This window comes from Pelmatolapia mariae, linkage group LG6 (genome assembly GCF_036321145.2).
Source record: "Pelmatolapia mariae isolate MD_Pm_ZW linkage group LG6, Pm_UMD_F_2, whole genome shotgun sequence".
Classification (NCBI taxonomy): domain Eukaryota; kingdom Metazoa; phylum Chordata; class Actinopteri; order Cichliformes; family Cichlidae; genus Pelmatolapia; species Pelmatolapia mariae.
Window position 1 is genome coordinate 35,275,404 of NC_086232.1, and position 13,972 is coordinate 35,289,375.

Below are 13,972 nucleotides of genomic sequence, written 5' to 3' on the forward strand. Positions count from 1 at the left end.
TTGACGTCACAGTGTTTGTTTGAATAAGCTTTATTGACTCTGTCGCGGCATCCCTTAAAGGTGCAGTTCGTTCAACTTTTAAGATTTTCTTCGTCTCACCTTTATGAGCGTTATCATCCAAGCAAAATAATGTAAATTATACAGACATTTAAAAAATTAAGAAGAACCCCCACGTTTTAGCGTCCCACCGCAATAGTCAAATAGCACTTTAAGAGACATCTGCTTGTCTCTTAAAGTGCTACAGCATGACAAAAATACTAAGAACACAACTTGCACTATATATTCATTTACTAAGCCTTACTATAGTTTAGACTGGCTAGTAGTTTACTGTCTTTTATTTTAAAAGACGTTACAGTGAAATATGTTAACACCAAATTCAGTTCAGTTTGGGTTTATTCATACGGTGCCAATTCAGAACAACCATTGTCTCAAAAAGAGCACAGAGAGACAGAAACATAACACATGCTATGGGAGAGGGTAGACACAATTTAATGCCATGCAGTAGTGGCATGTAAATGCATCAGGAGTGAAAAGAGTGGACTAGAGAAGAAGTGGTCTATGCATTGGAAGCATGGGAAGTGTCCCAGCAGCCTGAACCTATAAAAGAATAACTAAGATGCTTTAGACTCATCTGATCCATCCCAAACGCTGAGCTTTATCAAAAAGGAAAGTTTGAAGCCGAATCTAAAAGTAGGGAGGGTGTCTGTTTCCTGAACCCAAACTGGGAGCTAACCTGATAGCTGAAGGATTTGCCTCCGACTCTGCTTTTAGAGATTGAACTGCTCTATTGGGACAGTATGATATTATAAGGTCTATATTTTGTATTCCCAGGGGAAATAATTTTTGTCTACTTGAAACTAGTGTAATCTAGTGTTAAATTTCTGATTTAACAGAAACACACAATTGTAATCTGTCATTTTTTATTATTGGATCCCATGTTATGTACTGTGTATACTGGCTCACTTAACAACTTACTGGAACACTTACATAGAGATAAGACCTCATTAATCATATTAATGCCAACTCTTACTTTCCCTTTTGTCAGAATAAACCAAAGGGGTTAGGGCTATTGAGTATTCTGTCTAACCCTATCCAGCTGACTGAATTATTTATGAATTATAAACATGATGTGAATTATGTGGCATTTACAGTCACCACATTAACCTGGGTGGACAGGGGAGACTTAAGTTTGGGAAGGTCTTTTCTACACATCCATTTGTGTGTTAGAATAAATAATTTGTGTCCGTTTGTGTGTTAGAGAAAATAATTTGAGTGGGTTAACAACATCAGAGTCAATGTAAAAACAAATCTAAAACCAGGTCTATTCATTCTGTGAAAAAAAAACCCTCAACAGCTTGAACTGTACAGTGTGCATCTAAAAACAATATGAAGATCGTTGCTCTTCCCTTGACCTTAAAAACATAATAAGAAAACACAATCTGGCCTCATGAGAGAAGGAAATTGATACTGTCTGTAAACTGACCACAACACAGGCACACACAGTCAATCTGCTCTCCATATGGAAAACCTAATGTACTGTATGTATGCAGTTTGAGCAGCAACAATCAAGGCTGTTTTTTCTCAGCATGGATCAAATTGGATCAAAGCTGGAATAAGACGAGACAAACAACATGACAAGTGGTGCCAACAGATGGAGAGGTGTGAGGCCAGAGCTTCAGAGGTCGAACAACTGACTGATTGACTGACTGCTTCAACAGCAACATTTAAAGACAAAGTCCACCTGGGAAAGAGAGACAGACAGACAGAAATGAATGCACTTCTCAGTCCTAGTGGGAAATTGCCACCATCTGAACAAACAAACAAACAATCAGTTTCCTTCCTCGCTCAGCAGGACTGAAACTTCAAAACTGTCTGGATAGAGCGCAAACTTATGAAGGCATCTGCAGTGGGTTTTACATGCTGAGAGACCCTTTTTTTAAGTGTTCCTTTCATCATAAAAAACCCATCAAAGATCGAAATCAAATTACAGGCAGTGTGTGAATGTTAGACATCAGAGGACGGTGGATCTGGTGAATGAATGGGGACGTTTAAAGATGAGCAGATGTAAAAGAAACAATATGGGTAAAAATAGCTTTCTGGTGTCAAACATATGGCTCATGGGCTACGTGTGTCCCACCCATAGGTCCAGTCTGGCCTCCTGGATGGCTTAACAAGATGTGAAAATCTCAGAGAACCTTTCACTTCACTTAACCCGTGTTTTAAGTGGTTAAAATGAATCACATGATTGCAGTGGCTGTACAAACGACTCATTTTATCCAAGTTTCACCATCTTCTTAGAAAAAGAAGCTTTCAGGGATTAAGAATCTCTTTTCTTTTGAGCCTAGATGTGCAGAATTATTCTATTCTATTTTTCCAGTGGCTGGAAAAACAAGATCTCCCAGAGAAGAACACACAAACCACTTCATACTGACAAAGATTGTCTTAATGGGGAATCATACAATGTTTTTATTGACCCAGCACACTTGAAATTAAATTGGTCACATATAAAATGACATTGACACCACTGATGAGTTCTCCAACCAGGCCAGTCAGTGCCAGTTCTCAAACTGCTTTGGGATTCTGTTCATGTATCTGTGAGGTTTAACGACACAATAAGAAGTCAGTTTTGGAAAAAATGGTTGTAAAGGAAAAGTAAAAAGTGGAGCAGATGAAGCGCTGGCTCACATTTACAATAAGGATGAGTCAAAGGTCTTCAATACAGTCAACAGTTACAACAGAGTTAATAATTGTCACATAATAATCTAAAACTCACATACCGCAAGCATAGCTTAAATATTTTACTTGTCAGTAATAAGTGTTGATTTATGCTTTAGTGTGACTCAAAGCGATATCTGTTCGCCCTATCGCTGTGTCTACACATACCACACTCATGATTTAAAAACTTCCAGCGACCTTATCTCCTGTTGTGAAATAGCCCAAAAGATTATCTGATTATCTATCTTGAGCCACAAACACAAAGAAAATGCAGTTTAACTCGGAAGCGCATAAAAAGCCGCAAAACATGTGCATCAGTGGCGTGACCTTCTGCAGCGGAACGGCGTGTCCAACTGCGTTTTTTACTCACACACTATGTTCAATCAAAGACACTTCAAAGGCAGCGCGGTCATATGATGACACAACATCAAAGGGGCCGGGGGTATGAGTGAACCGACTGAGGGGGCGTGCCAGGCATACGCGCGCTCTTGGTGTGAGACCCACGCCCCGCAAGGAGCATCCGCCAACGATAATAACGATTGGCCCGCGGGAGTGAGAAGCACGGGGGCAGGCAGGGGGGACGGGGGGAGGAGGGGGGGAGGACCTCAAATAAATTCCCTCTTCATCCGCAGCTTATAAGACCTGAACCAAAAGGCAACAGGTCACTGGATAGACTGAGCTGGACGAAACTTCAGAGATTTTTACGCACGGAAGAACCCGTTTACTGGACGAACTGCGCGCGATTTAAGGAAATGAACTGGAACTGCACGCGCATTTTGCATGAGTTTGAATCCAGATACCCATCTCTCAGGGCACCATGGAGACCCATAAGCTGTTTTTACCCAGCACTGCTGGTATAGGAGATCGTTTGCTTGAAGTCTCCATGCGCTTTCGAAGAACTTCCCGTCGATCTACCCACTCATAGGATATGCTGTGTTTTCTTCAGAGCCCACGCAAACACGCGAGGAACGTTCTCCAGTAATAATTAGAAATGCAGAGCCGTGGTGTGGCGAGAAACTCATTTGGACTGTCCGCGGTGCGCTCCTGCTTGCTGCTGCTCTTCATCCACCTGAGCGCCCCGGTGGAGGCGAGGAGAGTGCGCGGCGGTCGGGCGCAAACACGGAGGGTGCAGCAGCAGCAGACCCCCCCGCCGTACAGGGAGCGGGTGGAAGGAGCAGAAAGCTTCCCGTTAGACTTCACAGCTGTGGAGGGCAACATGGACAACTTTGTAGTGCAGATAAAGAACTTAGCGCAGTCACTCTATCCGTGCTCTGCGCAAAAGCTGGACCAGGACATGAAGCTGCACTTTTTGAAGAACGTGTCCGTGACTTGCAACGACGGGTCACCTGCAGGGTAAGTGAATGGCCTGCAGATTCTTCAGAGTTTCTTAATGACCTACAGGCGTGATTTGAAACCACAGTTTTGTCATTAATTGGTAAGAATCTGAGACACGGAGGGGCAGATACACCCAACACCCGATCTGCGTTTTACTACTGGTTTAGTTCCGTGTGCTCCATTCCCGTGTCACTCCGGATGTGACCAAAATGGATCAAAGGATCAGATCAGAGAGAGCGCCATGCACGCTGCAAATTAGCGCGTACACGAGAGGGAGAGCGCGAGCGAGGAAGAGAGAGGGGCATTTATCCTTGCTCTGGCGACTTTACGATATAGCAAAATTAAGAGTAATGTCAACAAAGATTCTAACTAATGATAGTTCAAAGATTTATGGAATTTCAAATGTCGGGTTTTCCACACTGGACGAAATAAAATAATCAGTTTCCCACCTGTGCGAATCACCAGTTAATTCCACTCAATGTCAAAGTTTTTAAACTCTGTTCCAAGTGTAAATTATAATATATTGTGGGCCAAATATGAATTAAATCGCTGTGAATGAGATGACTCTTTCGATATGCCACCCGTATCAAGTGTGAGAGTGTGCGTGCTGCCAGCAGCATGGTGAGTTTCCTGTCGTTATGTGAAAAAACACAACTGGACATGTGCGGGTCTGCAGTACCCTGGCTCCTACAGAGAAGCTTAGTGATCAGAGCCAGATCTGTCAGTTCAGGATAACAGGAAGCATCCCCAGTGTGTGGAGACTGTTTGAATGCATTCATGAAAGTGTGAATACATCAGCGCTTTCACGCTGCTTTGTTTTGCTGTTCTTGTGCAGTTACTACATCAAGGAGTCAAAAGGAAGCAAGAGGTGGCTGCTGTTCCTGGAAGGTGAGGATGAAATACACCTGATTCAGACCACACGGGGATCTCAGTGCAGCTATTTGTAACCTCTCTCTGTGTGTGTGTGTGTGTGTGTGTGTGTGTGTGTGTGTGTGTGTGTGTGCGCGCGTTGTTCAGGTGGATGGTACTGCTTCGACAGTCAGACCTGTGAGAGCAGGTATGAGACGATGAGGAGACTGATGAGCTCCACCAAGTGGCCACTAACCAGAACAGGTACAGGTCCTACAGTGTGAGCTTGTAGAATCCACTTCTACACATTGTTGTCTCTATCTGGCTGCTCATTTACTAACAGCTCGAAATTTCTTTTGGTTTTCTGAGGCTGCCCAAAGCTACATAGACATACAGTGTTGTATCTTGCTCAAGGAAACTTCCAAAGGTAAACAGACGGGGATCAAACCACTGACCACAATAAACACTCAAGAATATTGTCTTTACTTAAATTAAATGAATACCTTTAGCATAATTTAGACTAGTTTTTGATTTGTAGCCTCAGTTTCATGATTTTAGCTGAGAGCAGTGGCACCCAGTGCAGTCTTCTGCTGCTGAAGTCCTTCATGTTGCACATTTAGAGATGCTCCTCTGTATACTTTGCTCATAACAATAGGTTATTTGAGTTAAAATCGCCGGGGCGATCATGGCTCAAGAGTTGGCAGTTTGTCTTGTAATCAGAAGGTTGCCGGTTTGAGCCCCGGCTCCTACAGTCTCGGTCGTTGTGTCCTTGGGCAAGACACTTCACCTGTTGCCTACTGGTGGTGGTCAGAGGGCCCGGTGGCGCCAGTGTCCGGCAGCCTCACCTCTGTCAGTGCACCCCAGGGCACCTGTGGCTACAATGTAGCTTGCCATCACGAGCGTGTGAATGGGTGGATGACTGAATATGTAAAGTGCTTTGGGGTCCTTAGGGACTAGTAAAGCGCTATACAAATACAGGCCATTTACCATTTACTGCTAAAGCTCAAAGCAGGCTGTCCATTCTCCTCTGACCTCTGTCAGAACTACTGCTGACTGGATAGTTTTTATTTTGGGGGGGTCACTTCTCTGTAAACTGTAGAAATGGTTTTGTGGGAAAATCCCAGTTGATCCGTAGTTCAGAAAATACTCAGACCAATCCGTCTGGCACCAACAATAACCTAAAGAAGCTGCTAAATCACTTTTCTCCCCCATTCTGATGCTCGGTTTGAACTTCATCAGGTCACCTTCATTTTGTCTACATGCCAAAGTGCACTGTGATTTGCCCATTCGATATTTGCTTTAATGAGGAGTTGTACCTAATGAAATGTTCAGTGATTAAAGCCAGGCATGAAGGCGTTCCCTGGTTTGAGCAGATCTTGTGAATTCTCTGCACAGCCTCACAGAGGCTTCACTTTCCTCAGCAGGAAATAAAAACTTCCTCTGAATGAATGAGATCCATTGAAGTGTTTGCGTTTCCACTTTAGCTGAGATCGCACTAATCATCGTGAGTCAGACTCTCTGGTTGTTTCCCTCCAACCATCAGGGAACTCCTTGTTTGTTTATGAGTCTCTCCCTCCGACTCTGTATACTTTACACTGGTGGCCAGTGCAGCAGCCACACAGGCTCTTTAGTGCCTACGTGTAATTGCTGACCAAAGCAGAGAAAGTTAATGACTGTTTGTCGCAGGGGAATCACCTTCAACAGTAAAACACAAAGCAGGATTAAAGAATTGTCGCAGCACATCTTACCTTTTTCTTACCTCTTTAACTCTACAGTTTATCTATAAAGTTACCATCATGTCACATCTCATCCATCTTCCCTCCTTTCACAGGAAGGGGAATTTTGTCTCCACAGCCGGAGGAAAACCCTCACTGGTGGAACGCCAACATAGTGTAAGTTTTTTTTTTTTTCAGGGATAATTCCTTCACTTCTGTCAGCATTCATTCATGTGTTTGAATGCACAAGTCTTAAAATCTTTATGTTAATGAGGTTTTTTTTCTTAACATTTTGGTTGCTTCATATGAATATTTTCAGTTTGTGATATTCTCTGTGATAAATATATACTTTTACTTTGAAGTACAAGCTCTAATTTGAAAGAAACTGAGTCAGTTTTTATGACGTAACAGGGTGTTGCCATGGCTGAGGTGATACTTGAGACGGTGAACTACTTCTCATCGGTTAATGCAAATTTAGCACACTAAAGAAGATTATTGCCTAGAACTATGCTGTTTAAATTTGATACTAAGTTACAAATAGCATTAATTATTGGAAAGCTTTCCATTTTTTGTCTTTTATATACAGTTACAGTGGTGGATGAGTGATGGGGTCAGCATATATTCAGCATAGATAGCCAATAGAAGCCAAAAATAATGAAATATGTAGAATGTTAAGCCCAATCCTATCACACTGTAGGAATGAATCATAGAAATAAAGCAAAGCATCTTCAGTAGTGTGTCAAAAAATGAAAATATGGAGCTGGAATTTAGCATAGCCAACACCCTTTTAAGCTTAAATAGTTTATTTGCAAGTTTCCTTTCAGTTATTGATAATTTCATTTAGAATATATACAATATAAGATACACAGTGATGTTGTTTTTGTCATTATTGCCCGGCTGTCTGTATCACTGTCGTCTCTGTTCTGTTTTATCAGTGACTTCTTACACTTTTACTGGCTTCCTCTAACTGCTCTCAGACTTTAAACACACACTTGTCCTTGTTGTGTTCTGTTTACTGTCACACAGCCAACGGGGCTTTTTAATCTGTCAGCATCATCAAATCTAAATGTCTAAACGAGTCTGGCTGCGATTCCAGGTTGCCTGTGTTCTCCTAACAGTGTTTGTCTCTCTCCCGCGCCCCCCACAGGTTCATCCCGTACTGCTCCAGCGACGTGTGGAGCGGAGCCACCCCGAAGACAGATCAAAGTAAGACCCAGTGCGTGATCGCTCAGTGTGTGAGCTTGTGGCTCTGGTTAAGAGAAAGATTTATAAAGAAAGATTTATCAGTGGAGTCAAAGGGCTTCGTGTGTGGAGCCTCTTTTAGCTCTCAGATCTATAAATATTTTAGCTTCCTCTTCTGGTTTATTGAAAACCTCATATTTTATTAGATGCGTTTCAGGCACTTGGAAAAACATCTTTGATTTACAGCGTCACAAACCAACCCACATTCACTCATCCGTTAAAACTGCAAAAATCAATAAAAGAAGGGGAAAAACAGCATTTGGAGAAATAGTCACCCCTCCTCCTGCAACTCTTTCCTCTCTTTTGTGTTTCGTCACACGTGTACGAGCTTCATACGCACTAATAAAAACAAGTCACTGCTGACTTTGGCTTCACACAGAACAGGCCTCAGTCTACCATGTGGAAGTCCTCTGTGTAACTCGCTGTGCCCTCAACTTAACCCGTAGACCACGGTTGTCACAGATTTTCACTTCACTTACTACGATAAGAAATCTATGACATTATCACAGCATTTATAGAAAATTCAAAGAATTTAATATAAGCTTTATTGACCCTGTTCAATTGGGCTGCGGTTATTTCTTTGCTCTCAGTGTTCAACAACAGACAATACTGACAAAAACAGCACACATAGCATTTATATGTGCAGCAGTGCAAAGTGTGAACATGTTGGAATAAGTAGGGGATGGATAATTTGTTACTATCTATAAATATATGTATACATGTACAAAGGAATACAAAAAGAACAATTACACAGTTGTCTCACAGCTGTCGATCTTTTTTGCAAAATATTGAGATTTCTTCTGTTTTTTGAAATCATAGGATATCGTTGCTATGCAGTTCTCATGACAACCTATGATGACAAACATAGACACAATCCATAATCATTAGTGACTTATCATAAAGTTGCCACTTTATCCTTTTTGACTCTAACTGGTAAATGGACTGGTTCTTATATAGCACTTTTCTACTCTCCTGGAGTACTCAAAGTGCTCTATACAACATGCCGCATTCACCCCATACACACCCATTCACACAAGCACTATTATCTATACGGTGAGTGCTTTCTAGCTATCATTCATACGCATTCATACTCCGATGGATGCATCGGAGAGCAAGGATATTTGTCATGCAAAATGGGGGAGCCAGGCATCGAACCACCAGCTGATCAGCAGCTGACCTGCTCTACCTCCCGAGCTACAGCCACCCTTTATCGTTTTTTCACTTACCCGGTGAGGCGGGGAGGCGAGCCCCGAGCGGGCTCTCGCTTCTGGTGTCAAGCGCCCGGCAAGCGTTCATAGCGACGTTGCTTTTTGATCCTTCGATGTCGGCTCTTCCTATCATTGTGAAGCAGAATTCTAACAGGGACCATAAATTATAAAATTAGCATCATGATGTATTCATTAGGACTTGATAATAGTGCATTATTATTTATTTATTTATTTTATAAGAAACAAACTCTTCTTCCAGACAAAAATAAGCCCCCTGCTGGCCATTAGAAACAATGTAGGTTTAAGCCGCTTCACTTTTCATGTCAGGAGGCTTTATCCATTTTTAATATACAGTCTATGGTCCTATCCCTTTACCTTTTTTCTCTTTATACTGTCTCACCTGATCTGATATGAAGGCCAAGGTCTCCTATCTCAGTCTACACTCTCTACATCCTCAGTACAGCCTACTGCATCAACAGTCTTAAAACAGTAGATCCTTTGTGTTGTGTGAGGTCATTCAGTTCAATTCCTTTTATTTATATACCACCAAATCACAGCAAGTCAGCTCAAGGCACTTTATACTGTAAGGTCAAGACTACTCAGCTGCCTGTCTCCACAACTGAGTATAAATCCAGGCTTCAGTGTGCCATGTGGCCTCATGTTTATAAATAACTATATTCATTTATATTCTATTCATATTTTATTTATATTTATTCTCAGGTGATTATGCGTTCATGGGCTCGCTGATCATTAAGGAGGTGGTGAATGAGCTGCTGACAAAAGGGCTAGAAAACGCCAAGGTTCTGCTCCTGGCAGGCAGCAGGTTAGTTCAGCTTCATGTGTGTCTGTGCGCTTCACCAAAGGCGGCTGCTCACTGTTAACTCACTGTTTGTGTCTCCAGTGCCGGTGGGACAGGTGTCCTGCTGAATGTGGACCAGGTTGCAGAGCAGCTGGAGACCCAGGGATATACAGGGGTGCAGGTCAGGGGCCTGGCTGATTCTGGATGGTTCCTGGATAACAAACAGTACAAATTCACAGACTGCCTGGATACAATCAGCTGTGCTCCCACAGAAGCCATAAAGAGAGGCATCAGGTGAAGACGATGCTCAAGGAGTGATATAGTGACTTTTTTTCTTACTATTTATTTTCCAGAATTAAAAAGTGGGAGCACCATAAGAGCAGTAAAACCTTGAGAAGATAATCTAAACCTAAAAAAACCCCAAAACACCCACCAGAGTGTCTAAACGTTTTTTTATTTGGCCAATACTCTCCCTGTGTAGTAGCATGGAGCAGCAAATGAATGAAGGATTGAAGCTACAACCAAGAACTGTGGGAGGGACGGCCAGACAGATTTTGAAAATGTGCGATGGTTTATGTTTGTGCAGGTACTGGGGAGGACTGGTGCCAGAGAGCTGCAGGCAGGCTCACGTGGGAGAGGAGTGGAACTGTTTCTTCGGATATAAAGTCTACCCCACATTAAAAAGTGAGTCACCACACACCCCGAGCCTCTCAGCTAGACAGAAGATGATGCGTCATTTAAAGTCTGAACCATGGAACGTCCTCTCTATCCTGCAGGCCCGGTGTTCGTGGCGCAGTGGCTCTTTGACGAGGCCCAGCTGACGGTCGATAACATCCACCTGACCGGACAGCCCATCCACGAGGGCCAGTGGAGGTACATCCAGAAATTGGGGCAGGAGCTGAGGCTCACGCTTCGTGACGTACCGTAAGGAAGAAAAACGCTCATACATGCTCACAGATATGATAAGACTTCTGTTTTTCTGACACTCTGCTCTTTGTGATTGACAGGGCGATGTTTGCACCGGCATGCCTGTCTCATGAGCTCATCACGAGAGCGTAAGTAAAAATCAAACCATAGATAGATAAATAGGGTAAATTTAAATATCCAACAGCTCCATTTAAAAACAAACAATCTTTGTATTTTGTATTTATGTAGTGAACAACAACAACAGAGAAAAAAGAGACAAACAAACAAAGCAAAACAAAAGGAAAGGAAAGGAAAACATTATTTTTTTTAATAATCCCAGTAACACATCAAACGATGTATATACTTATATAAACATACTTGTGCACCCACACACATCCCTATTGTAAAAATAGTGGGTGATGACACCTGATCAAAGCCCTACCTCCTCCCTGTACCATATTTTTAACCGCTTTTTAAACTGAGTCATGCTGAGACATTGCTTCACTTCTTCACTTAGTCTATTCCACAGCTTCACTCCACAGAGATGCAAAAACCTTTTAGTGTTGAACAGATACAGGGATGTTTTAAATTTAATTCCCCCCTCAAATTGTATCCCTGTTCCCTTTTAGAAAACAGTTTTAGAATATTGTCAGGACGTAGGTTGTTTATTGCTTTATACATAATTTGCACATTGAGAAAATGAACCAGACCTGTGAATTTTAGTATTTCTGATTTTAAGAATAGTGGATTTGTATGATCTCTGTAATCAGTTTTATGGATTATCCTTATGGCCCTTTTTTGCAATATGAAGACTGATGATAGCGAACATTTATAAGTATTGCCCCAAACCTCTGTACTGTAATGCAAATACAGTGAAATCTGAACAATAGAGAATGTGGAGTGATTTCACTCAAAATTGAAATACTTCTTGAAATGTTGTTACGTGTATGATTTATATGGGACTTCCAGCTTTGTTTTTATCATCTATCATCACACCAAGAAACTTTTGTTCAAGAACTCTTTCATTTTCCACATCATCTATATGAATCTGCACTTGTCAGTTTCTTTGGGAATTCCCAAAAAGAATGATTTTAGTTTTACGTAGCTTTAGTGATAGTTTGTTCCTGTCAAACCACTTTTTGATTTTGCACATTTCTGAAGTGATCGTATCCAGCAGCCCTCAGAACAAAAAATATTTGTATCATCTACAAATAACACTACTTTTAATATATCAGATATCTTACGAATATCATTTGTATAAATAATTTTGGACCCAGTACAGAGCCTTGTGGAACACCACAAGCAATCCAAGCATGAGGTTATTAATTAATATGTCATGATTGATTGTATCAAACGCTTTCTTGAGATCGAGGAATAATCCGGCTGCATACTGTTTCTGATCTATAGCATTTGTAATCTCCTCAATTGATTCAGTTAATGCCAGTGATCTTGATCTTTTCAATCTGAATCCATACTGACTGTCAGAGAGTAATTTATATTTATCTAAGAATCTAAAATCTGCCCAAACATAAATAAAATGTTTTGAAAAAAGGCATAAAAAGAAAGAAAAGAACATCAGTGTTCAGGAACCAGTCCAGCTTGTCATCCAACAGAACCCCAGATATTTATAAGAGTGCACCACCATGGCATGGCTGAGAAATCCACCACCATCTGCTTGGTTTCAAAGGCATTGAGATGGAGGAAACCCCTACTGCACCAGTCCCTGAAGGTTCCTGCATTCCTCTCCCTGTCTGCTCCTGATACATGCTACAACAGCAGTATCATCAGAATATTTTTGCACGTGGCAGGATTTTGAGCTGTATTTAAAATCTGCCATATAGAGCGTGATAAGGAACGGGGCTAAAACGGTCCCTGTGCTGCACCTCACTGTCCCAGAGAGTTTCCCAGACTAACAAACTGAGGTCCTTTTGTTAAGTTGTCTGTTTCCCTGGACATAAGGCAGGGATCCATACCCGTCCCCTCCAACTTGTGTCTCCATGAATTTTACTAAATGCACTTGAGAAATCAAACAATGAAATACTCATGAAGCATCAGTTTCTTATACTTGAGCGCACTTTTCCTGTGGACTGTTCTTCATCTTAGTAACCTTTGCTCCATCACTTTTGGTCTTCCCATCACTGCAGGGACTGGACGGACATCCGAGTGAAAGGAATCTCCCTCCCCAGAGCCCTCCACTGCTGGGACCGCAGCCTCCATCACAACCTACACATCAACAGCAGCCACAGCCACCAAAAGCACATGACCCCTCCCGTGAGAGGTTGTCTTCTACAGCTGATCGACAGCTGCCCGTGGCCGCACTGCAACCCCTCCTGCCCGACCATTCGGGACCAGCTGACAGGACAAGAGATGAGCGTCATCCAGTTCCTGAAGCACATGGGCTTCGACGTGCAGAAGATGGCTCAGCAGCAAGGGATGGAGCCCAAGAAGCTACTGGGCATGCTCAATAACGGGAACTGAGACACATTTTCAGAAGAGAGTGGATGAAAACTGAGATATCCACCAACAAAATAAACACACAAAAGTGCCTCATAAGTTTTGACAATATCGTTCAGCTGAATACAATCAAACCAGTGTTTGAGCTCTTAAACTACAGTATATGAGATCATATCAGATCAACATAACCTCCATAAATATGCAGTTGTATGTACTGTATCATTTATATGTGCAGGTCCGTCTCCGGAGTTTTGATGGGAAAGACTGGAAACACTTCCCAGTTTGTTGTTGTGGATTTTTCCAGCATGTTCTTTGTGGGACTTTGGTGCTCACCTCTAAAATATCCAGTTCAGAAACCCATCTACGGTGCTGCTGTTTCAACCTTTCACCAAATATGCTGCTTGTTTTTTCTCTTTATGGAAAAGATAATTTAATGGGTAATATTTACTAATATAAAGATGAAATATTACTTTGTTCTTCAGGCCACGGTTAAAGGATTTATTTATTTTTCTACTGAAGAGATCTTTTTATATTTCCTTATGGTCAAACACAGTTAACCACCTACATACCACCAACTACATATTTGGCTTTTTACCTGCATGTTTGTTTAAAAAAAGAAGAAAGAAAGAAAAGAAAGTGTATGCTTGTAGAGTGCATTATGTCCATACTGTTCTTCAGGCTGTAAACCTTATATTTTGTTGTATGGTAGTAGTGCCCACTCCTTTTAAACGCACTAATAAAGACAAATA

The 13,972-nt window shown here is 41.8% G+C and overlaps 1 protein-coding gene across 1 annotated transcript; it reads left to right on the forward strand.

Moving 5' to 3' along the window:
- The first annotated feature begins 3,368 nt into the window (after window positions 1-3,368).
- On the forward strand, window positions 3,369-13,971 carry notum1b (notum, palmitoleoyl-protein carboxylesterase b). The gene is made up of 11 exons (XM_063476732.1): window positions 3,369-4,068; window positions 4,886-4,938; window positions 5,068-5,163; window positions 6,731-6,791; window positions 7,762-7,820; window positions 9,785-9,887; window positions 9,966-10,157; window positions 10,450-10,547; window positions 10,640-10,787; window positions 10,871-10,918; window positions 12,914-13,971. The coding sequence occupies exons 1-11, from the start codon at window positions 3,707-3,709 to the stop codon at window positions 13,245-13,247; spliced, it is 1,554 nt and encodes a 517-aa protein (XP_063332802.1). The 5' UTR covers window positions 3,369-3,706; the 3' UTR covers window positions 13,248-13,971.
- The last annotated feature ends 1 nt before the right edge of the window (window position 13,972 follows it).